Source organism: Phyllobates terribilis, unplaced genomic scaffold (assembly GCF_046119375.1).
Source record: "Phyllobates terribilis strain yellow unplaced genomic scaffold, ASM4611937v1 Scaffold_3__8_contigs__length_932513732, whole genome shotgun sequence".
Taxonomy (NCBI): Eukaryota; Metazoa; Chordata; class Amphibia; order Anura; family Dendrobatidae; genus Phyllobates; species Phyllobates terribilis.
Genome location: NW_027362763.1, coordinates 373,740,669 through 373,767,035, shown reverse-complemented (window position 1 = coordinate 373,767,035; position 26,367 = coordinate 373,740,669). Strand labels below are relative to the sequence as shown.

The 26,367-nt window shown below is 43.2% G+C and overlaps 1 protein-coding gene across 1 annotated transcript in view; it reads left to right on the top strand.

Moving 5' to 3' along the window:
* The first annotated feature begins 1,536 nt into the window (after window positions 1–1,536).
* The window catches only part of GCM1 (glial cells missing transcription factor 1), a 90,336-nt gene continuing 65,505 nt past the window's right edge, over window positions 1,537–26,367 (top strand). The window contains exon 1 of the mRNA XM_073673139.1: window positions 1,537–1,632. Within this exon, the coding sequence (XP_073529240.1) occupies window positions 1,537–1,632 (96 nt within the window). The remainder of the gene's footprint in view (window positions 1,633–26,367) is intronic.

The following is a 26,367-nucleotide window of genomic DNA, read 5'->3' as shown; positions in this document are numbered from 1 at the left end:
CACGAGTGTTGGTAACTATGGAATACATAACATTGTACATTGGAATTACCCCACATGCCAGTATTTATAAAGAATACATATTGGGTAATGAGGACCTTTAGGACTTTTGTTACTTACCCCCTATAGGTTAACCAGGTACCTTTACTTTGATGTTGAGTGACTATTTAGTTTGCTTTGAATTTTCCCTTGTAGTACAATAAATTACAAAGTTTGGCAATTTTCTTTTAATAATACCCATAGGTTTTTCAGAAATGTTGTTACAATGATTGGCAGAAAAATTCTGGAATGCAAAGGATTCATATTACAAGAACTCACGTTTCACTTTTTATTGCTGACTAGAAGTAGCTATAGGGTTTCTAGGTAAAAAAAATGACACTACATGACAAAGCTTTCAGTGCTGGAAAATTGTTTAAATATGCAAATAGCCGGCTTAAGGAGACTTATAGGCCATGCAATGCTATTCTTCAATTTTACATATGCAAATAGCCTTTTCAGAGAGGCAGAGGACTTGAAATCTAGCACCACCTATTGGATGTAGCAATCCTAAAAGTCAAAATTGACCCTTTAATAAGCCTTGGCACATGACTAGCCTTGCCATATGACTTCTTATCCTAAGTCATGTGGCAAGGTTCATTAAAAGATCAATATAGACTTTTAGGATTGCTATAACCAATAGGTGGTTCTAAAGTTCAAGTCCTCCGCTTTTCATCTGCTTGGCACACCCGGTGAGTAGCTTAGTGTGCTGAACACCAATGCTAATGGAAGATGCAAGACAAACTTTATACATCTCCAACAAAGTCTATTAGCTTGCAAACTTTGTATTGATTAAACTCTAAACCATGGAACCTTTAAGAACATTCTTTGACTGGTCTCTGGATTGTAAAAGTAAATGTATCATGAGAATGAAAGTCCCACCTTCTCTTTGAGGAGTTGAGGAGGCCACCTTAAATTCCACTTGGCATCATAAAGCCTTTAAAGATGCTGTAGGTTATGCTTTCACATGACTTGAATAATATCTGTTTGGGGTCCATTCTTTCATACTTACCCCCCATACATGGAGTAGATTGCCGTTATCTCTCAATGGAGCTCATATAAATATATAACAAAAATCACAAACCACTTTACATTTATGGTGCTGTTTAACAGAATGTTGTCAATATCTTCAGTACTTTAATCTATGACCAAAGGTGCATGATCAGAGAAAGTTCTTTACTGCATTTCTCAATGCGGCTTGAGGTAGAACATGACGTCAATGAAGTTCATCAAAATGAATGTTACTTGTTCGCCATTAGTCCAGTACTTTCTTTACAATTTGTCATCACTTTTATGTTATCTGTACATTTGCCTCAGTTTTGTGAAGTAACTTCTGAAACTAGTTTTTCAGGCAAGACAAGATGGATTTTTCCTCTAAACTATCTTGTTTCTGTCACTTATTGCAGTAGAGTTAGGAAGTGACTTTCTTGTCATAACTGCTTGGAAGTGGTCAGATCTAGCTAAAAGCGCACATTCTGTCCACGGACCCCCAGCAATCACAGCATGCTCAAGTGTAGCCAGTCTACAATGGAACAGAAGGTCCTACTTTCCCAAAACAAAGTTCTTAACTGGGACATTAATGATATGAAGCTTCCACAGGTATGGCTTTTATTATGCAAAGTTGTTCTTTTCTCTCCTTATCACATTCAGTGTTTAATCTTTGATGAACTTCGCACCAGGCTTTAAAATTCATGGGTTTCCTGCTCCTTTTTACTCCATACTCGTCCTTATAGGTATTGTAACTTTGTGTTCTCTATCCATGAACTATAAAGCAGTGATTCACCACAAATCTATGTGAGACATTACCCTATCGTACAGATGTGGCAGAGCTATAGTTGTCATTCGTGACCTGCAGTCCTATGAAACGTTGAGCCTTAACCAACAAATTTAGAGCTGTTTATTTTGTATGTTAATTTCACATATAGGATTTTTCACCAACTAAGAAACCAAGTATAGTATAATGTATATGAGTATATATCAGAGTCCATTATAAAGTATGCCAACATCCATGTTTGAAATGTGATCAGAGCTTTATAAATATGTGCAGAGTAATGGCTGCAATTTCAGATTTCTTACAAGAATAAACAATCTGTAATTTGAGAAAATTGTATCAATTGATCTTCTGATATGTGTAAATATATATATATATATATATATATATATATATATACATACATATACAGTACAGACCAAAAGTTTGGACACACCTTCTCATATAAAGATTTTTCTGTATTTTCATGACTATGAAAATTGTACATTCACACTGAACGCATCAAAACTATGAATTAACACATGTGGAATTATATACTTAACAAAAAAGTGTGAAACAACTGAAAATATGTCTTATATTCTAGGTTCTTCAAAGTAGCCACCTTTTGCTTTGATGACTGCTTTGCACACTCTTGGCATTCTCTTGATGAGCTTCAAGAGGTAGTCACTGGAAATGGTCTTCCAACAATCTTGAAGGAGTTCCCAGAGATGCTTAGCACTTGTTGGCCCTTTGCCTTCACTCTGCGGTCCAGCTCACCCCAAACCATCTCGATTGGGTTCAGGTCTGGTGACTGTGGAGGCCAGGTCATCTGGCGTAGCACCCCATCACTCTCCCTCTTGGTCAAATAGCCCTTACACAGCCTGGAGGTGTGTTTGGGGTCATTGTCCTGTTGAAAAAGCAATGATGGTCCAACTAAAAGCAAACCTGATGGAATAGCATGCCGCTGCAAGATGCTGTGGTAGCCATGCTGGTTCGGTATGCCTTCAATTTTGAATAAATCCCCAACAGTGTCACCAGCAAACCACCCCCACACCATCACACCTCCTCCTCCATGCTTCACGGTGGGAACCAGGCATGTAGAGTCCATCCGTTCACCTTTTCTGCGTGGCACAAAGACACGGTGGTTGGAACCAAAGATCTCAAATTTGGACTCATCAGACCAAAGCACAGATTTCCACTGGTCTAATGTCCATTCCTTGTATTCTTAAGCCTAAACAAGTCTCTTCTGCTTGTTGCCTGTCCTTAGCAGTGGTTTCCTAGCAGCTATTTTACCATGAAGACCTGCTGCACAAAGTCTCCTCTTAACAGTTGTTGTAGAGATGTGTCTGCTGCTAGAACTCTGTGTGGCATTGACCTGGTCTCTAATCTGAGCTGCTGTTAACCTGCGATTTCTGAGGCTGGTGACTCAGATAAACTTATCCTCAGAAGCAGAGGTGACTCTTGGTCTTCCTTTCCTGGGGCGGTCCTCATGTGAGCCAGTTTCTTTGTAGCGCTTGATGGTTTTTGCAACTGCACTTGGGGACACTTTCAAAGTTTTCCCAATTTTTCGCACTGACTGACCTTCATTTCTAAAAGTAATGATGGCCACTCATTTTTCTTTACTTAGCTGTTTTTTTCTTGCCATAATACAAATTCTAACAGTCTATTCAGTAGGACTATCAGCTGTGTATCCACCTGACTTTTGCACAACACAACTGATGGTCCCAACCCCATTTAAAAGGCATGAAATCCCACTTATTAAACCTGACAGGCCACACCTGTGAAGTGAAAACCATTTCTGGTGACTACCTCTTGAAGCTCATGAAGAGAATGCCAAGAGTGTGCAAAGCAGTCATCAAAGCAAAAGGTGGCTACTTTGAAGAACCTAGAATATAAGACATATTTTCAGTTGTTTCACACTGTTTTGTTAAGTATATAATTCCACATGTGTTAATTCATAGTTTTGATGCCTTCAGTGTGAATGTACAATTTTCAAAGTCGTGAAAATACAGAAAAATCTTTAAATGAGAAGGTGTGTCCAAACTTTTGGTCTGTACTGTATATATATATACACTGTAGATACACAATTTATTTATTTTACTCCCTTATAAAGCACTATTAAGTATACAGCATTTTACAGACAGTTCGGTCCAGAACTATTTGGACAGTGCTGAATAAATCTTCGTGATTTGTGTTCTGCGTGCCACTATTTTAGATTTAAAATTAATCAACTGAGATGCAATTGAAGTGTAGACTTTCACGTTTAATTAAAGGTGTTCAACAAAAATATCCTGTGAAACATTAAGGAATTGCAACCATTTTTCTACAAAGCCTTCTCATTTCAGGAGTTCAATAGTAACTGGACAAATTAACTTTACCATAAATAAAATGTTTATTTTTAATACTTTGTATAGAATCCTTTGTAGGCAATAACTGCCTGAAGTATGAAATCAGGGCCAGTTTTAGGCAAATTGGGGCCCTGGGCAAAAGTTTAAAGTGGGGCCTTAAATGCTAATATATTGCACACTCACACTCAAACATTTAGACTGCATGTACATGGGCTCAGTTCAGACCATTAAACGAGCGTTATCAACAATTTTGAAGTCATTCGGCGCTTGTTTCACTGCCTCTTTACACAGGCTGACGAAGAATCATGGGCACAGAATGATCACTAGTAGATCAATCTGTCCCCATACCGTACCATGTTATCAGCAACATCTGCAGTTTACACCAGGTGATGTGCCACTGAGAGCAATGATTATTGTTCCGCCATAAGCAATCCAATCACCTAATGAATGAGTAGCAGTTTGCTCGTTCGTTAGGCGATTGCCAACATGTTTACACCTATAAACTCTTGTCTGTCCAGCCTGAATTTTATAAATGGATGCTGCAAACACACAGTATGTGACACAAATACAGCATGCACACATGTATACATTGAGCACATACATACCACATATATGTATACACAGAGCACATACAATACACACATGTATACACAGAGCACATGCATATAAATGTATACAGAGCACATACATAGACATATGTATACACAGAGCACAGACATACATATAGACATGTGTATAAACAGAGCACCTTTATACAGACACATGCATACAAAAAGCATACTTACATATATACACACATACAGGTGCATCTCACTAAATGATAATATCATCCAAAAGTTAATTTATTTCAGTTCTTCAATGCAAAAAGTGAAACTCATATTATAGAGTCATTAGAAACAGAGTGATCTATTTCAAGTGTTTATTTCTGTTAATGTTGATGATTATGGCTTACAGCCAATGAAAACACAAAAGTCGTTATCTCAGTAAACTAAAATAATTAACAAAAAACACCTGCAAAGGCTTCCTAAGCATTTAAAAAGGTCCCATAGTCTGTTTCAGTAGGCTCCACAATCATGGGGAAGACTGCTGACTTGACAGATGTCCAGAAGGCAGTCATTGACACACTCCACAAGGTCCCAGAGTTCCAATTTTCATTTGGAAATCAAGGTCATAGAGTGGAGGAAGAGTGGAGAGGCACTCAATCCAAGCTGCTTGAGGTATACTGTGAAGTTTCCACAATCAGTGATGGTTTGGGGAGTCATGTCACCTGCTGGTGTAGGTCCACTGTCTTTTATCAAGACCAAAGTCAGCACAGACGTCTACCATGAAATTTTTAGAGCACTTCATGCTTCCCTCTGCAGACAAGTTTTTTGGAGATGGAAATTTCATTCTCCAGCAGGACTTGGCCCCTGTCCACACTGCCAAAAGTACCAATACCTGGTTTAAAAACAAGAGTATCACTGTGCTTGATTGGCCAGCAAACTTCTGTGACCTTAACCCCATAGAGAATCTATGGTGTATTGTCAAGAGGAAGATGAGACACACCAGACCCAACAATGCAGACGAGCTGAAGGCAGCTATCAAAGCAACCTCGGCTTCCATAACACCTCAGCAGTGCCACAGGCTGATCGCCTCCATGCCACGCCGCATTGATGGAGTAATTGATGCAAAAGGAGCCCCGACCAAGTATTGAGTGCATTTACTGAACATACATTTCAGTAGGCCAACATTTCGGATTTTAAAAACATTTTTAGAGCTGTTGTTATAAAGTATTCTAATTTACTGAGATAATGACTTTTGTGTTTTCATTGGCTGTAAGCCATAATCATCAACATTAACAGAAATAAACACTTGAAATAGAACACTCTGTTTGTAATGACTCTATATAGTATATGAGTTTCACTTTTTGTATTGAAGAACTGAAATAAATTAACTTTTTGATGATATTCTAATTTAGTGAGATGCACCTGTATATACCTACCAAGAGCCCATACATTCTGATAACTTCACTAATATATACCTACGAGGATCCCATACATTCTGATATCTTCACTAATATATACCTACCAGGATCCCATACATTCTAGCCTCAACCACACACACAGAGACACACAAACACATATACAAAGACAGACACACACATATACACCAAGACAATAGAGAACTTACCATCAGTCCATCTCCTCTCCGGTTCTTCCGACTCCCGCAGAGTGCAGGACCTGTGGTAACATCATGGTCACATTACTCATCACAAAATCGTAATGTCACCAAAAGTCCTGAAGTCAAGCAGAGTACAAGATCTGTGGTCACATCACGGTCACATGACTGGGCACATGATCGTGATCTCACCAAAGCTCCTAAAGCAGTCTCCACGTCAGAAGTTACAGTGATAAAGCTATTAGCGTAGATCCTGCTGTACACACTGGGGGTCTTCAAGGGATTGGGGGCTTTGAGCAATTGCCCAGTCTGACCTCCCTAATGCCGGTCCTGTCTGGAAGCCATGGATATCGCCAAACACTGGGTTTCCTTCTTTGTGATGCTTTGCCAAGCCTTTACTGCAGCTGTCCAGCCTGAATTTTATAAATGGATGCTGCAAACACACAGTATGTGACACAAACACTGCATGTTACACACACATATGTATACATACACAGCATGCACACATGTATACATTGAGCACATACACACACATATATGTATACACAGAGCACATACACACATGTATACACAGAGCACATACATATACATATATACAGAACACATACATAGAAATATGTACACACAGAGCACATATACACATGTATGCACAGAGCACAGTCATACATATAGACATATGTATAAACAGAGCACCTTCATACAGACACATGCATACAAAGAGCATACTTACATATATACACATATATACCTACAAAGAGTCCATACATTCTGATGACTTCACTAATATATACTTACCAGGATCCCATACATTCTAGCCTCAACCACACACACAGACACACACACAGGGACACACAAACACAGATACAAAGACAGACGCACACACACACAGACAATAGAGAACTTACCATTAGTCCATCTCCTCTTCGGTTCTTCCGACTCCCGCAGTGTGCAGGACCTGTGGTGACATCATGGTCATATTACTCATCACATGATCGTGATGTCACCAAAAGTCCTGAAGTCCCAAAGAGTACAATACCTGTGGTGACATCATGGTCACATGACTGGGCACATGATCGTGATCTCACCAAAGGTCCTGAAGCAGTCTCCACATCGGAAGTTACGGTGATGAAGCTATTAGTGTAGATCCTGCTGTAAACACTGGGGGCCCTCAAGGGATTGGCGGGTTTGAGCAATTGTCCAGTCTGACCTCCCTAATGCCGGTCCTTTCTGGAAGCCATGGATGTCGCCAAACGCTGAGTTTCCTCCTTTGTGAGGCTTTGCCAAGCCTTTACTGCAGCTGACTTCAGTTGTTGCTTGTTTGCGGGTCTTTCTGCCTTAAGTTTTGTCTTAAGTATGTGAAATGCATGCTCGATGGGGTTGAGATCTGCTGATTGCCTTGGCCATTGCAGAAGATTCTACTTCTTTGCCTTAAAAAACTCCTGGGTTGCTTTTGCAGTACGTTTTGGGACATTGTCTATCCGTACTGTGAAGCGCCGTCCAATCAACCTTGCTGCATTTGGTTGAATCTGAGCTGAAAGTACAGCCCTTGTAAGGCAGCGCTAGTCATCATACAGGGGGATACTCGCTGCACCGGGTCAATTAAAGCACACCAGCCACGTTTTTCAGTTTTCACACTTCAGCAGTTTATTGCACTTCATAACTGCTTATTACACAGTCCATATTAGTGGCTCATCGGCATATTACACACATAAAATTCGGGAGCCTTTCCAGCGACAGTCACGTCCACTTGGCTCCAGTTACAGCCCTCAGCTAGGTAACAACATAAATGTCCATATAACGCAGTGTTTTTACCTTTGGCGGGTTTTAGCTGCTTCAAGTTTATTCTGCCACCACTGTGGCTTTACGGCTTCCCAGATGGGGGTCTCCAGCCCTCGTACCATCCAAGGCTACTGGTATGCTTACACAGCCAACATCCAGCCTCTGTCTTTCAGGACTCTTGCCTTCCAAGCCTCTGGCCCTCCAAGGCTACTGGGATCGCTTACACAGCTAAGGATCCAGCCTCCGCCTTTCAGGCTTCACCAGGCTTCACTAGACCTCACTAAGCCTCTCACTCTAGCGGTGTCCCACACGGGAACAGGCCTCACGCCTTACACACACCCTGTCTCAAGACTACCAGGGTTTATATCCTGTAGTACACACCCACAGGACCTGTGCTGATGTCACAGTCATGTGATCAGACATTCTGTGTGCACAGGACCTGTACTATGTCACAGTCATGTGACCAGTCACCTGAGGGGGAGGTACATGGTCAGCCCAAAACACATCCTGGACCATTACAGTAATGCCAAGCAAGCCGCTGCATTACATATCCCCCCCTCTGTTCAAACTTGTGGGGTTGAACACATAGTATACACAATTACCTCATAACCCACAGTTCACACCGAGACCATGTACTTGACAATTGCGCTGTTCAGCGCCTGGAACATTAATCGTCGACATTAGCCCATTCCTTAGGGACCTACCATTCGTCATTGTCACTGACCTCGTCAAGTCACATTTCCGGGTCGTAACTTTGTCAGACCTCCCCTACTCCCAGCGGTCAGTCGTAACCTTGTCAGACCTCCCCCGCTCCCAGCGGTCAATACAGCTGTGTGACTCACATGCCCTGGTATCTAAGGTCCGGTTTGACTCCGTACTGTCCAGTCCTCTATTGGGTCATTTGTATAGGCCACTCAGACCTGAGTTACAGGAGGTCTCACTACCTCTAAACCCACGCCCACTACTCTCAGGACATCTTGAAATGTCTCTAACTTCTACTGTAGCCGTTCTGTTATTTAGGGGGCCCTTTCTCTGTCTGGTCTCACAATTTCTAGACGGCGGCCACTTTCTGCTGCTCAGGCGATGCTGCCTTTCCATTTGTAGTCTGGCGAGATTCAACTGTTCTACCTCTCGCAGGTAGGTCACTCGGTACTCTATCAGCATGCGCATATATTCCAGGCTTTCTTCCGTTCCTACAGCGGAGAATGACACCATGCCGTCTTCATCTGGTATCCAGTCCTGACGATCACGTGGACTGCTTACTTTCATCACACCAGACTTCTTTACCATCATCTGCATGGCTCGGCCATTCCTCCCAATGAGCTTTCTCACCAGAACATGAGGCACCTGGATGACCTCTTCCCGCAGACTGAGCTTTTCTCATAAGCTCCAGTTGTCTAACGGCTTGTTCCGTCTTCAACCGGAGAAACCGCTTCGTGCGAATACATCGCCAGTGCATGTCACTTAGGATCGCCACCCTCTTCACTGTGACTTCGGTTGTGGACAGGACCACCAGCTGTTTAGCTCCTGAGGTCGAGTACACCTTACAGGCTCCCACGGCCTTCTTAAACTCTTCATGCACGGACTCACTGGTGCAATCTTCCCTCAAATCCTCGGGAACATCTATGAGACATTTGTACCGAGACGTTTCTGTCTCACCAGTGGTCCCCAAAAGATCATCTAGCTCAGGTTTCAGGGGCAACTGACTTTCAGCTTCTTCACCCTGTATGCTTCCCCTAGCTGACTCACAGCTACAAACTCAAGAATTTCCGTCTTGACCACTTCCATTTCATATTTATCTTCGGTTAACATTTTCTCAGCTCTCCTGAGGTCCACCTTCTCATGGTATAAACGAGTAAGTGCCACTTGTCTGCCCTTTTCCTTCTCCAAGGAGGCCTCATTCACTGAGTGGTGCTTTGCCAGGCGACCTTCGAGCTTGACAACTTCTTCCTCTAGCTCGGCTACTCGCCTCTCAGCAGCCCATCTCTGAAGCTCTTCCTGCTTCAGCTGCTCCTTTAACAGTAGAGTTCTCTCAGACCTCTCTGTCTCCAATGCACCCACTCGGCTCTCAACAGCCAGTCTCTCAAGCTTCTCTTGCTTCATATGGGCTTGTAGCGACTCCTTGATCTTGGCTCCTACATCCACCGAATCATCCGAGCTCGCATTATTCGAGTAGGTATTTGTTTCATACCTCCCATCTCCAGTGGTCAACTCCTGGCCCTGGTCTGTGGCTTCTCCAATAGACTCCTCCATCTTGCTGATTCTTTCCTTAAGGCAAGGCTCTGCCCTCTGGAGATTGTCACAGAACATCTGCAGTTCCTTCACCTGAGCCTCCAGACCTAGAGACTTTCTGCGGAGATCCCCATTTTCATCACGGGTGTCCTGCAGAGTGGTCTCAACCACTTGGCGCATGTGTTCCGCACCCGCCTTATCATCCTCTAGTTTTCCTTTAACCTTGAGGAGATCCTCATAGTCTCTTTTAATTTGTTGTGCTTTCACTATATTCCTTCTTGGATTCACACAGCTCCCGGTTGAACTGTTCGCGCAGTCGTTCAAGGTTTTGTTCACGCCCAGAAACTTCATCCTGCATCGCCTCCTTTAGGGCAGACAGCTCTAACTAACTGTACCAGAGAGAAGCGACCTTTCACCTCACACAACTCATCTTCACACTCCGCTTTGTCAATCTCCAATTGAAAAACCTCCTCCTTGATTTTGCGGCGGTCCTCCTCTATTTCGTAGAACGCTTCCTTCCATTGGTTAACCTCCTCGTCGCTTCCCTCCAGGTCTCGCTGCCAGTTCCTCACAACCTGGCATATTTTCTGCTGTTCAGACTCCAGGTTTTTCCTTAGTTGCTGCACGTCACTCTGACACTGCGGCCTGATAGGCTCCAGCTCTTGGTCATGACTGGCCGCCTCCTCTTTCAGGGCTGTCAGATCCTTCTGTCTCAGTACTGTACCGGAGGTTGCTACTGGCAACGGCACCTCCTCTTCAGCCTCTAAAGGAGGATCCACACTTGAAACAAAGGCACACAGTACTACATTTTCTTTATTTTCACTTTCAGCAAAGACTACAGGAGCAACCTTTTTGTGGCCCTTGCGCCGTCGACGAGGAGAGGGGGACTCTCTCCCCTCGTCTAGCCCCTCCTGACTGAACTCTCTTTCTACTTTTGTAGTGTCACCATCAGTTGTGGGGTCTGCGTCACTCCCTATGGTGTCGTGGACCAACAAGTCACCTCCCACCTTGACGTCACCCCCTTCTACTGTAGCTACTCCATTATCAATGGTCACATTGTCATTTTTAGGCGGTACCAACCCACCACCAGTAAAATTTTTTGTTTTTCTATACTCCATGCTGTTTTGAACAACCGCTCCTTTTTTAGACTCCGCCCCCTTTTTAACAACCACACCGGTAGGGGAATTTTTACAAGAAAAATCAACAATAGTCTTAGGACTCAGTTCACAACAGCTCTTACCACCTCCCCGGGCAGTCTGGGACAACAATGGCGCCCCCGGAGAGTTCACAGAATGGTCCACTGCCGCCATTCTATACGGTGCCCACCGCTCCTGCGGTTCCTGCACCATGTCCAGTAGAAGTTTCCCAAATACCTGCTGCGGTTTTAACCGGCACTTTAATCGCTCAATAGCTTCATTTTCTTTTGCTGTTCCGTTCACAGCCATCGCGGTACACTATTCACACACACCGCTCTCCCCAGAAAATTTTTGTGGCCCCACCGAGCCACAGCAAACCAGGTTTGAGTGCGACGACAATTTTCATAACCCCTGCCGAGTTACCGCAAGGATGCTTTAATCTTCGTGACCCCGCCGAGTCACAGCAAGATGCTTTAATCTTCGTGACCCCGCCGAGCCACAGCAAAACCGGTTTGAGTGCGACGACAATCTTCGCAACCCCAAAGAGTTGCAGCCAGATGCTTTAATCTTCGTGACCCCGCCGAGCCACAGCAAGATGCTTGCATCCACACTCGTCGTTCAATGCCGTTACCTCTAGCAACAAGGCTGCCGTTGCCCCTAGCAACCGGGCTGTGGTTGCCCCCAGCAACCGGGCTGCAGCTGCCCCTAGCAACCGGGCTGCAATTGCCCGCATTCTCGAACCACATGTAAGGCAGCGCTAGTCATCATACTGGGGAATACTCGCTGCACCGGGTCAATTAAAGCACACCAGCCACGTTTTTCAGTTTTCATACTTCAGCAGTTTATTGCACCATTCACAACTGCTTATCAGAGGTACATGGTCAGCCCAAAACACATCCTGGACCATTACAGTAATGCCAAGCAAGCCGCTGCATTACACCCTGTACACTCAGAATTCATTCAGCTGCTTCTGTCTTCAGTCACAGCATTAATAAACACTAGTGACCCAGTGCAATTGGAAGCTATGCATGCCCATGCCATCACACTGTCTCCACCATGTTTTACAGATGATGTTGTGTGCTTTGAATCATGAACCGTTCCAATCCTTCTCCATACATTCTTCTTCCCATCATTCTGGTACAGGTTGATCTTAGTTTCATCTGTACAATGAATGCTTTCCCAAAACTGGGCTGGCTTCTTTAGATGTTTTTTTTGCAAAGTCTAATCTGGTCTAGTCTATTTTAAGGCTGATTTAATGGTTTGCACCTCGTGGTGAACCCTCTGTATTTGCTCTCATGAAGTCTTCTCTTTATGGTAAACTTAGATACTGAAACACATACTTCCTGGAAAGTGTTCTTCACTTGGGTGGATGTTGTGAAGGGGTTTTTCTTCACCCTGGAAAGCATCATCCACCACTGCTGTCTTCCGTGGATGTCCAAGCCTGTTTAAGTTCCCAAGCTCACAAATGTGCTCTCTTTTTTTGCAGAACGTACCAAACTGTTGATTTGGCCATTCCTAACATTTCTGCTATCTCTCTGATGGATTTCATCTTTTTTTTCCAACCTAATGATGGTCTGTTTCTCTTACATTTATAATTCATAAACCCTGACTTCAATTAGGATGTGAATAACCTCAAATTAAAGCTGAGAGTCTTCATTTTAAGCCCATATTGATTATATAACTGTATCTTGAATATGTTTTAGTAAACAGTTAAAATGACAAAACTTACTTCAGTGTCCAGATATTTCCGGACCTAATTGTATGTATATATATATATATATATATATATATATATATATACACATTTTAAAAGGCGTTAATATATTGCAGCCATAAAAAGTATAACACAATATGGAATATATGGAATAATTTGTCTAATATTATGAATTATATGTTAGAGACAGTGGCAAGTCAATAGCGCCATAAACCTGTAGGATTTATGACTCATGTATGGAGATTATTCAGCTGACCGACTGAGCACCTCTCCCAACACTTGTGGAAAATAGCTATTTTTTTTTTCAAAAGAAGCCAATCTTAGATGAACGGCACATACTGTACAAGTCCACCAGAAAAAAATTCCATTCTGGCTCATAGAGTAAAGACAACTCAGTCCTCATCTTCTGCATCTACTATGTAATATATTACTTAATAACACAGCAATAGGCAACCTTACATGAATATGTCATAGAATAAACAATTTCTTTTTCAAGCAATTAGGGCTATCCACTAGATAAATGTTAGATTGGTATCAGTCTCACTACTGGGAACTCCATGAAACAGCAGAACTTGGGACCCATGCAAGACCACAATATGGAGGAGTTAAATGGAACAGAAGATAATACATGCACCCTTTCGCTCCAATCAGGTTTATGGTACTGATGAAGATGGGCAAGCTCAGTGCTCAGAAATCGCCATAAAGTCTATGGCACTGACGATAACTGTTGTAGAGTGTAGAAGAAAAACAAGGACCGACTGGGTTCTAGAAAAGATGACGGCTTATAGGTAGAAGGATGGTGACTTTATTGAGGCTATGTGTTTTAGCACCGAACTTGTACCTTCATCAGGTCAAAACAGGTGTGCCTATTAAGCACTTCTCATCAAAGTGAGCAGATTTGCTTACTCCCAGATTTATTTTATTTACCCAGTACCTCTACACTATGGACCATCACTTTTTAGTCTTTTTCTTTCACTGGAATGGCAGGGTGTTTTGGCAATCAGTTACAAAATCAATCTAACCGTTATCAGCTATTCAATAGATAGGTGGTAACTTGCTTAATCCATACAGAGGAACGCTTACTCTGCTGAGTGCTCCTGTGTTCTCTACAGAGAGCCGCTGCCAGACATCTCTGGCGATGGCTTATCTGGCAGAGAACAAAAGGAAAAGTGACTACCAATCAATTGTTGGGGAAAGTAAAAAGCCCCCTATAAACATTAGACTGATGGCCAAACCCAGTAATATCGACAATGTTCATCCGACATTAATCTAATGTGTATGTGGGCCTTTTATAACTACACCATGACACAGTAGCCAATCAATCATAAGACTGATACTAATGCCACCCGGTAAACCTCATTGACTTTTATTGGGGTCCATTAGGTTTCCCTATACTAATTTTTCTCCCAAATGTGACGTCATCTGTAACTCAGTTGCATGGTCAAAATAAAAGCTGGGAGGTTTGAAGCTCTGTAACAAAGCCACAGCAATGCTATTTCTATAAAGGTATAAACTACTCAACAAATTAAAAGAACAGTTATGCATCACAGTATATCACCAGGTCAATTAAACTTCTGGGACATTAGCCTGTACAGTTAGGAAGCACACGTGATTGTGAATCAATTTCACCTTCTTTGGTTAAGTGAAAATGGTAATGGGTGCACTGACAAGGCAGCAGCAAGACAACACATAAAAGGGGAATGGTTCTGCATGTGGTGACCACAGACAATTACTCTTTTCTTATTTTTCCTGATTGTTCTCTAGTTTTGCATTTTGCTGGTGTCCTTGTCACTACTGGTTGCATGAGATGGTACCTTTAGCCAATTCAGGTTGCACAGGAAGCCCAGCTCTTCCAAAGTGGCACATTCATACGTGCCATCGCAAGAAGCTTTGTTGTGTCTCCCATGCACTGTCCTAAGAGTATGTAGCAGATAACAAGACATTGGTCATTACATTAGAAGAGCCGGACGGAGGGGCAGCAAAATTGGTATCTTCTGCTTTGTATGAGAAGGAACTGGAGGAACTGGAGGAACTCTGTCAGATCCTATAAAATAACCTTCAGTAGGCAACTGGTGTGCATGTTTCTGGACACCAGCTACTTGTTGAAACAGACTTCACAAGAGCTCTACATTTTGTATTGGATCTTGTGGTCACAGCCAGGACAGTGAAATTTGTTTGGAATGTGCCAGGGAACATTAGAATTGTTAAGTCTGCTGTCATCTTTGCAGATGAGAACAGATTCACACTGAGCACTTGTGACAGGCATGAAAGAATCTGGAAATGCCTTTTTGAACACGATGCTGTCTGCAAGATCTTCAAGCATGATTGGTTTGGTAGCGTATCAGTGATGGTCGGGGAAGGCATCCCCTTGGAGGATCGCACAACCATTCACGTGACAGTCAATGGTACCATGATTGCTGGTAAGTCCTGGAATGAAATCCTCAGAGGGATTGTCAAATCTTACGCTTGTGCAGTGGGTGAGGAGTTCCTTCTGATGCAGAATAATGCCTGGCCTCATGTGCCCAGAGTATTTAGCCAGTTCCTCTATGATGAGGACTTTGATACCATTGACTTGCCCTCACGTTCCCCGGATCTGAATCCAATTGAGAACCTCTGCATCAGAAGCCGCCAAGTAGCACCAGGAGCTCATTGGTTCCCTGATCTGGGAGAATATCTCTGAGGATACCATCTGCCATCTCATCAGGAGCATACCCTGATGTTATAGGTAGTGCATACAGGCACGTGGGGACCATTCTCATCACTGAGTCACATAATGAGATGCCATGTTGAAATGAACAAAAATGGGATTTGCCTGTGATTTAATTTATTTATTTATTTTTTTAATTTAAGAGTGATTTGGAATCCAAATCTCAGATAGTTCATGACTTTGGTTTTCATTGACCAGTAATAATATTCAGCAAGTTACGCAATATATATCGGCAAAGACATTCAGGTTGAATATTTTGTTCACTGACATCCAATGTGGGATTTAAGTGTCCTTTCATTTTTTTGAGCAATGTATTAAACAATTAATTGGCACAGAATGGTCCTATTCAGGACTTAAGAAATTATGTCAATAAGGTAGCTATTTATTTGAACGCAGACTTGGACAGTCTATCTGGCAATTTTGGCAAATGCTAGGCTGGCTAATGTTAATAGTTGGCCCCTCTTCTTCCCAAGCAGACCCCTGTATCTCATGTCAGTCCCCTCGGATCTGTTTATGCATGCTGCTGTCTTCTATCCTCTCCTTCCATAGCAGGCTCCTGTAGTTTCTCTCCCTGCCCTCTCTCTGCATGCCACAGCATCAGCTGTACAGTACATGCAGATTGGAGAAATGGACTTAGTATTCAGCAGTGTGAAATCCATCCCAGTGTCACCAAGCTGATAAGGTAGCCTGAAGTTTGTGCTTCTGTTCAGCCTGCCTCCTGTGACCAGGATGAGAGAGCCCTTCTATTCTCCACTGTGTATTTATTTTTTGCTTAGTTATGCTGGGTTTTGTAGTGTCTACGTGTGCCACTGTATATTTATTCCAGGCTATGCTCTAACTTTTAGAACCTTCATTTTCCAATGTACAGGGTGGGCCATTTATATGGATGCACCTAAATAAAATGGGAATGGATGGTGATATCAACTAACTACGGTATATTAAATAGCCGGCATCTGTCTTTTACAAATGTGGCCGGCTGTGGCCTTTAACCATTTTAATGCCTCTGCATTTTAATGGAACGCTAGTCGCTGCTCATGCTTACCGGATCCCATCGGTGCCCTGTGACGAGATTGCGAGTGGCCAATGAGTTACTAGGGCAGACAGGGGCCTGCTAAAAGTTCGCTTCACCACCCTTTTGGTACTCTTATGAAGCTTAGCTATATGCTAAGCTTCAAAAGAGAATGAGATTTACACTATATACTGCCATACTGTGGTATGGCAGTCTATAGTATAAGCAATTGGACGATTGCAGGTTCACGCCCCTAAGGGGACTAAAAAATAAAAATGTAAAAAAATCTAAAAGTTCAAATCACCTCCTTTTCTTCCATTGTATCATTGAAAATAAAGAAATAAAAAAGAAAGAAAATGAATAAAAATATTTGGTATCTCCACGTTCATAAAAGTCTGATAAAAATATAAATATAATTAACCCGATCGGTAAGCTCCGTAACGAGAAAGGGATATCAAAACACAAGAAATCTTTTTTAGCTACTACTCCTCCCTAAAAAACAGATCAAAAGTCGTACAGTATATATCCAAAAATGGTATGAATAAAATCGTGAGCTCAACATACAAAAAACAAGCCTCCGCTCAGCTCAATCAATGGAAAAGCAAAAATGTTACAAGTCTCAGAATATGGCGATATAAACCCACCCAATTTCTGAATTTTTTTCTGACCTTAAATTAAAAAAAGCTATATGTGACGCTAGTTACTACTCACGGAAAAGCCGCGAAGTGGGCAAGTCAAGGAGTCCGATGTCGAAAGCCAGGGAGGTACGTCATAAACAGAGGGGTGAGGCAAAGGCGTAGTCATGTCATAGTTCGGTGTCAGAATTCCAAGAAGTTAGCAGATCAAGACAAAGAGGCTAGACAAATTGATGGTCAAAGGCAACTCCAAGGTCGGGCAACAAAGATCAGAATACTAGAATAGACAGACGAATAAATAACCTGGGAATTAGTCCGAACAGGAGACAACTGGAGGAAACCCAGCACGCCTCGGCCCTGATTGGGTGACTGGACTGTCACTCACCACACTGACAGCTCAGCATGCCCAAGCCTCAGATTAGACTGCTGAGCCGTCTGTCTATCACAATACTGACAGCTTAGCATGCCTCTGCCCCAGATTGGACGGTTGAGCTGTCACTCACCACATTGAGAATAGGAATCGTGACACTATACAAATTTGGTATGGCCATAATCATATTGACCTGTAAAATCATGATTCAGAGTAACCTTTACCACAAAATGTACACCATAAAAACAAATTACAAAGCACCATGGCACAATTGTATTTTGTCCCGCATTTCATCACACCTGGAATTTTTTTTCCCATTTTTCAGTGCATTGTGAGGTAAAATGACTAAAGTCATTCAAAACTACAACTCATCCTGTAAAAAAGACAGCTGTCATACAGCAATGTGGAAGGAAAAATAAAAAAGTTATGGCTCTTTAAAGAATGGAAGAGGGAAAAAAAAGCGCAAAAATGAAAAAATTGACTGTAAAGGGAAGGAATAAATTTGAACATTCAATGATATCAAATAAGCAGCTGATATTAAAGTGGTTTTCCACCTTAAGGAAAGTAACTCCTAAAGCCTTTTTATACCTAAAATAACAAAGGGAGCGGATACTCACCCTCCACTGGACCATTGGTAGCTCTCAGTTTCTCCTCGGGTCTCGGTGCCATCTAGCTCAGCACAGCAGCTGACTGCAGCAGTGATGCGTCCTGTCAAGGTGACATCACCACTACAGCCAAAAAACTGCTATGCAAGCGGCAACAGCAGGGAGCCGGCACTGAACCTGGGGAGGGTGAGTATCTGCTCTGTGTATTTTAAGTAAGAATGTTTGTGGTCCACTTTCTTTAAAATAGAAAATCCTTATAACTGTTTGTATTTATTGTTCACGCCTAACACAACCTACACAGTTCCAGTAACTCCATCTTCTTCAGTCACACAGCCGTTCAGGAAATAAATATATGTGGTGTCCCAACACTGGACAGCTGGTGATCAGTGGCTAACACAACAGCAGGGTCAACACAAGTAGAATTTTCTCTCACTGGGTGGCAACTGGGTGCTGCTTTTTTACTTTAAGTCTAAAGAAACATTTTATTCTAAAAGTGTCAAGTGACTACCAAATATGCAACTTAGTGAAAATGTGAGCATTAGAGAGATATGGCTGCTTTTATACTCAGGATGACATTTTATTCTTTTGAAGCTTTGTTAGTGAAAATTAAAGATGGATTTTTAATATGTTTTACTGGGGAAAAGTATAACTTTATGAAAACATAGGATGACAAATCAAACTACTTTATATTGAGTGGAGAAGGAGGTATAACTGACCTTGAACTAGGAATGAGGAGCACACCTAAATCCTACATAAGAAAATGTTGCAACAGAAATGTCACAGACTGCTTAGTTTTGTAAAAAGAAAATCACATATGACATAATATATTCCATAATGTCTATGTTATAAACACATAGTACAGATTGTGCTACATGTTTGTTGTGATTTCCTTTAATGACAGGGTGAGAACATTCAAAGTCAACACCTTCTTAAAGGGCAGTATGTGTATAGTAACACAATGCTTCACCACCTCTTTCTACCTTGTTACCAGTTTGTACCTTTTACTGGAGTTCTGCAAACAGTTCCAGAAGCTTCTATACAGTTCACATACAGGGTTTTGGACAGACCTGCATTGTGAGGGTTCAGATTCTCTGCTGTGAGGTTGTGTAGCCTTCCTGCTGCGAAGTATACCTCTGATAGACGATTCATTGGATCCTCAGGGGTCCAAGGTAAACAGTTACTGGATCCGTGATCCCTTCCAATGAGCAGGCAGCTTGAATCCTGTGGAAAAAACCTACTCTCACCTGTAGTAGTGTTCCTGATTCTATGCACCGCTGAGCCCCTAGGAAAAAGCACTTTTCTGCCAGTCATAAAGACTGAGCAGTCTTTCAGTTTAGCACGGACCCTGGAAGTCTCTGTGCTCTCGGGACCGAGATCAGGCTTTGTGCAGCTTGCCCTTGCAAAGTGAGCATGCTTCTCTCCCTTGCACCAGGACCCTCCATGATGCTACATCTTCTTCAAAACTACAACTACTCAAGCACCTCCTCCCCTCTCAGGGGTCATGCACAACTTCCTGGTTTGGACAAAAGTGCACAATCCTCCAGTAAGGGATCGGGTAACAATGTGTGTATGTAATGATAACAGTAGAGAATTTAGCCCTCACCATAACTGGCAATATAATTGAATATTACACATGCAGGCATTTTGTGGCGCTATAGACACGGGTGCCACAGGTACACGCGGACACTTTTTTTAAATATTGGAGGCAACAGTTAGAAGACGTTGAAATTCCAGATAAGATAAGGATGGGATGGGTTAAATTCAGGAAACATATTATAAATGAAGTGTGGAGAGAAACTCAATATAAAATCATACATGGGGGCAATATACGCCTTTAACATTCCTAAAAAAGACTCTCTATCAAACAGACTAACAGCTTATCCTAAATGCCAGCATCCCTATTCTGACCTCATGCACTGCCTTTGGTCCTGTCCTGAGACAGTTTCCTATTGGGGACAGGTATCTGATCTAGTTTATGCCATGTGGGGCCCGCGGTATACCCTTTCTCCATATCTAACACTGTTGCACTTTTGGAGTAACACCGTGATCTCTGACAGGAGGGTGGGCGGTCCACCTGGTTTATTACATACTCTGCTTATACTAGCAAAAAAACAGCTCCTTAAATATTGGTGAGATCCCAATATCCCCCCCATTGAAGAATTAATAGCACAAATGAAACATTTTATGGAAGTGGAGCAGCAAGATGTTCTCGGCAATAAAGAATCACAAGCAGGCAAATTTCTTCTAAAGTGGAAACAGTTTATTATAAATTATTATCCAATTAGTGAAAAAAGAGGGTGGTGGAACCCTTCACCTCCACTGCATGGTATGCATTAGAAGATCTTAAGGACAGCCTGGGTTTTCTGCGTTTGACCTAAAAAGGGGAAGGAGAGGAAAAAAAAACAAAAACAAACGAGTAGAATAATCAGCAAATTAAGTATTTAGTTTGAGTATAGAATCACCAGTTTTTCTTGATGGCATTAAAAAATTACAATATCAGTTTCTCCTACACTACCGTTCAAAAGTTTGTAGTCACCGAGACAATTTTGTGTTTTCCATGAAAACTCATACTTTTATTTATCAAATGAGTTGCAAAATGATTAGAAAATATAGTCCAGAAGATTAGAAATAATGATTTTTCGTCAAAGAATGGTCCCTTTGCAGCAATTACAGCATTGCAGACCTTTGGCATTCTAGCTGTTAATTTGCTGAGGTAAACTTGAGAAATTTCCCCCCATGCTTCCTGAAGCCCCTCCCACAAGTTGGATTGGCTTGATGGGCACTTTTTGCGTATCATACGGTCAAGCTGCTCCCACAACAGCTCAATGGAGTTGAGATCTGGTGACTGCGCTGGCCACTCCATTACAGACAGAATACCAGCTGCCTGCTTCTTCCCTAAATAGTTCATGCATAATTTGGAGGTGTGCTTTAGGTCATTGTCCTGTTGTAGGATGATATTGGCTCCAATCATGCGCTGTCCACAGGGTATGATATGGCACTGCAAAATGGAGTGATAGCCTTCCTTATTCAAAATCCCATTTACCTTGTACAAATCTCCCACTTTACCAGCACCAAAGCAACCCCAGACCATCACATTACCTCCACCATGCTTGACAGATGGCGTCAGGCACTCTTCCAGCATGTTTTCTGTTGTTCTGCGTCTCACAAATGTTCTTCTGTGTGATCCAAACACCTCAAACTTTGATTAGTCTGTCCATAAAACTTTTTTCCAATATTTCTCTGTCCAATGTCTGTGTTCTTTTGCCCATATTAATCTTTTCCTTTTATTAGCCAGTCTCAGATATGGCTTTTTCTTTGCCACTTTGTCCTGAAGGCCAGCATCCCAGAGTCGCCTCTTCACTGTAGATGTTGACACTGGCGTTTTGCGTGTACTATTTAATGAATCTGCCAGTTGAGGAGCTGTGAGGCATCTATTTCTCAAACTAATGTACTTGTCTTGTTGCTCAGTTGTGCAGCGGGGCCTCCTACTTCTCTTTCTACTCTGGTTAGAACCTGTTTGTGCTCTACTCTGAAGGGAGTAGTACACACCGTTGTAGGAAATCTTCAGTTTCTTGGCAATTTCTCGCATGGAATAGCCTTCATTTCTAAGAACAAGAATAGACTGTCGAGTTTCACCTGAAAGTTCTCTTTTTCTGTCCATTTTGAGAGTTTCATAAAACAAACAAACGTAATGCTCCAGATTCTCAACTAGCTCAAAGGAAGGTCAATTTTATAGCTTCTCAAATCAGTCAAACCGTTTTCAGCTGGGTTAACATACTTGTGCAAGGGTTTTCTAAACATCCATTAGCCTTCTTACACAGTTAGCAAACACAATGTACCATTAAAACACTAGAGTGGTGGTTGTTGGAAATAGGCCTCTATACACATATTGCAATAAAAACAAGACATTTGCAGCTAGAATAGTCATGTACCACATTAACAATGTATAGAGTGTATTTCTGATTCATTTAATGTTAGCTTCATTGAAAAAAAATGTGCTTTTCTTTCAAAAATAATGAAATTTCTAAATGAACCCAAACTTTTGAACAGTAGTGTATGTTCGACTACTAGTTAAAAACTGAAAGGTTGTCAATTTTGTATTATTTATTTTGTTTTTGGTTTCAATTTTGTCTTTCTTGTCATTCCAGTTAAATTGACAAATATTAACAATGCTTGCCCAGTCTGCGTATGGGCACTTGTTCACCTTCTCTAAACTGGACTGTTTATGTATTTCATGAAAATTCTAATAAAAATGATGTAGTAAAATAAATAAATAAATGTGTTAATTTCATTTTGTTAATTGATGAAAAATAAACTTAGTGAATGAACAAAAAAGAAATCTGAAATCAAATATTTAGTGTGACCATCCCTTCCATTCAAAACATCATCAATATGTCTAGATACACTTGCACTCAGAAACTTGGCAAGGAGGTTGTTCAAATCATCTTAGAGAAATAACCACAGATCATCTGTAGATGTAAGCTTGTACAAATCACAAATCCTTCTGTGTCTTTATGTAATCCCAGCCAGACTCGATGATGTTGATATCAGGGCTCTGGGGCCATATCATCACTTCAAGGACTCCTTGTTTTCTTTTTTGCTGAAGATAGTTCTTAATGATCTTGGCTGTATGTTTAAGGTTGTTCTAGTCCTGCTACAGAATAAATTTGTAGAAAATCAGATGCCTTGTTTGTAGTATTGCATGATGGATAAGTACACTCCTATATTTTTTTAGCATTGAGGACACCATTAATCCTTGCCAAATCATCAACTCCATTTTCTGAAACTTAGCCCCAAACTTGTAAGAACTCTCCACCATGCTTCACTCTTACCTGCAGACACTTATTATTGCACAGCTCTCAAGTCCTTAGGTGAACAAACCGCTGTCTGTTACAGCCAAACATTTTGTAACATCCCTGGCAGCGTGTTTGCATAGCGCACCACCTCCCACTATGCAAGACCGCAATCTTACCTGTCAGCCCAGCCTGCAAACCTTGCTCCAGTTCATGCTGTGTGCATGTCTCTTGTCTGATTGCTTAGGGCGGCGGCCCGGTTACTTCCTGATTCTTATAGCTGCTGTGGGAGTGCTCCTAATGCGTCCCCAGCCTATTGCTGTGAGTCACTGGATATTTAAACCCCCTCCACCCAGAAGGAGGTGCCTGAGCAACACTAACTTTCAGTGTGCTCCTTGCCTCTGAGTTGCCAGGTCTTGTCTTGTATCTTGTCTGCTTCTGCCACCCTGGGGGCCGCATACCCAGGCCTGTTATCTTGTCTGTTTCTGCCACCCTGGGGGCTGCATACCCAGGCCTGTTATTTCTGACTTCTAGTCTGTTTCCACCACTCTGGGGGCTGTATACCCAGGCCTGTTATCTCTGACTTCTAGTCTGTTTCCGCCACTCTGGGGGCTGTATACCCAGGCTCGTTCTTGTATCTCATTGCAGTAGCAGTTCCTGTCTGAACTGTATCCTAGCCTGTTACCTGTTTGTCTCTATGTCCGTACCTTCCCTTTTCCTGCAGTATCTGAACCTGCACCTAACTCCAACTCGTTGTCCCTGTACTTCTGTTTGTGAGTTTTGTGTCCACTCGCTACTTCATAGTAAGTACCTTGTGTGTATCTGGTTCTGCTTGTCCCTTTTCCCTTCCTCCGTATCTTCCTCTTGTGTTCTAGCCATCTTCCTGTATTTTCCAGTCTGTTCCATGTGAACAGAGCCCTGTCCTCTCTGCCTGCACCTTCAGCCCTGTTCGGCTCTGCTTGCTCACCGCGCCAGTGGTTTCTCTCTGCTCTGACTTGCCCACCGCTCCGGCGGCTTCCCTCTGCTCTGCCTTACCCACCGCTCCGGCGGCTTCTCTCTGCTCTGACTTGCCCACCGCTCCGGCGGCTTCCCTCTGCTCTGCCTTACCCACCGCTCCGGCGGCTTCTCTCTGCTCTGCCTTGTCCACCGCTCCGGCGGTTCCGCTCTGGTCTGCCTTGTCCACCGCACCTGTGGTTTCGCTCTGCTCTGCCTTGTCCACCACTCCGGCGGTTCTGCTCTGCTCTGCCTTCCCACCGCACCTGCAGTTTTCGCTCCGCTCTGCTTGCTCACCGCACTAGCAGTTCCTCTCTGCTCTGCCTTGTCCTCCGCTCCGGCGGTTTCGCTTTACTTTGCTTGTCTACCACACCTGCGGCTCTGTACCTGTCTCCCAGTCTGTACTGGACCCTATCCAGCCTGCGCTCCAACCTGCTAGTACCTCCCTGTCTGCACTCCAGCCGTGCTTGCCAGTGCCCACCTGTCTTCATACCAGTCGTGCTTGCCAGTGCCCACCTGTCAGCATACCAGCCGTACTTGCCAGTGCCCACCTGTCTGCATACCGGCCGTGCTTACCAGTATCCACCTGTCTGCATACCAGCCATGCCTGCCAATACCCTCCTGCCTGTATGCAGTCTAACCTGCCTGTTCCTGCATTCCCCGGTGTGGGTCAAAAGCTGTGACCAGGGTCTGACCTGGAGTAGCACCTTGTCCCTCTGCTCGGTTCCTCCTTGGTTCACTGAGTCGACTGAGCCGCCATGCGTCCTTGGTCGGATCGTGTTAATACTTAGTTACACCCCTCCAGGCACTCCTCGGTTCATGGTACAGTGGGATCACTAATCACGCTCACGCCAGTCAGTCCTTGCGCGAGCGTAACAGTTTGCTCAGGCCATGGTTCCCGTTGAGCCCCACGGCCTTTCGCTCTTAGAGACATTTTGAATCGTTGTCTGGCGAATACGTGCACCAAGAAAAAAAAAATTTCACAAGCTATGACCCAGGCGATTTACGCACCAGCCCAAATGGATCTATCAGCACTCATTCCTGCGGATCCACCACGGTACTATGGGGATCCAAAACAAAGCCGTGCATTTGTGGAGCAATGCATGCTGTATTTCAAGTTCTATGCTCACTATTTTCCTACCGATCGGGTTAAAGTGGAATTTATGATGTCCTACCTAGCGGGTGACACCTTGAAATGGATCACCCTCCTATGGGAAGCATGGGATCCTATCGTCTTTGACCTGCAGGCCTTCCTGGTGGCCTTTCTAATGGTCTTCAATGACCCTAATCCTGAAGCTTCTGCTAAAGCTTCCCTTCTCAATATCCCGGAGCAGCCCCGATGGGTAATGTGTGTAGGTATCCTACCAGTTCTCCAGCCCAAAGAGACTGCTGCCCACCCAGAATCCACACAGGATGACTATGCTCCACAGAATACTTCTCTTCCCAACCTCAAGAGGCAGTCCAGACGTGCAAGGCGTAGAGGTAAACCGTCACGCCAGGTTCTGTCCTCCCAAAGACCTCCTGTTCCCCAGCCTGTAGAGGCAGCTTTCCACACAGAATCCATTAAGGATGACTATGTTCGTCAGGCAAAGCAGAGGCCAGAACTCAGTCACAAAATCGGATTGCGGTCCCGCTGCGGTGGTTTGGGACCCCCTGACGGTCTTTGTCCAGCGAAGGTTGAAGAATCCCAAGACATTAGGCCTGTAGGAGAGGCTGCCCTTGGCGTTAGTGTTTCCTCTCCACAGATGACCATGACTGTCTCCGTGGCAAGTGAAGGCCTCGGATTAACCGGAAGTTTCGGGCTTAAAGCCTTGAGGAGTCGGTGTCTGATTCCCGTCCGACAACTCCAGAAGCCGGTTTGGGCATTGTCAGCAGAAGGACGAGCCCTACTCAGAAACTGTCAAAATATGTCTGTACAAATTAAGCTCCAAATTGGAGCATTACATATGAAGAAGTTCACATTCCAGGTGCTGACTGGCTTACCCACAGGTCATCCAGAGCCGAGAGATCTAGTGCCCGCTCAGGTCTGGAGATCCTGCATGGTGTATCCCGGGGGACTGCTAAGGTACAAAGGGTGTCCAGTCCCCATATCTTCAGGACAGTCAG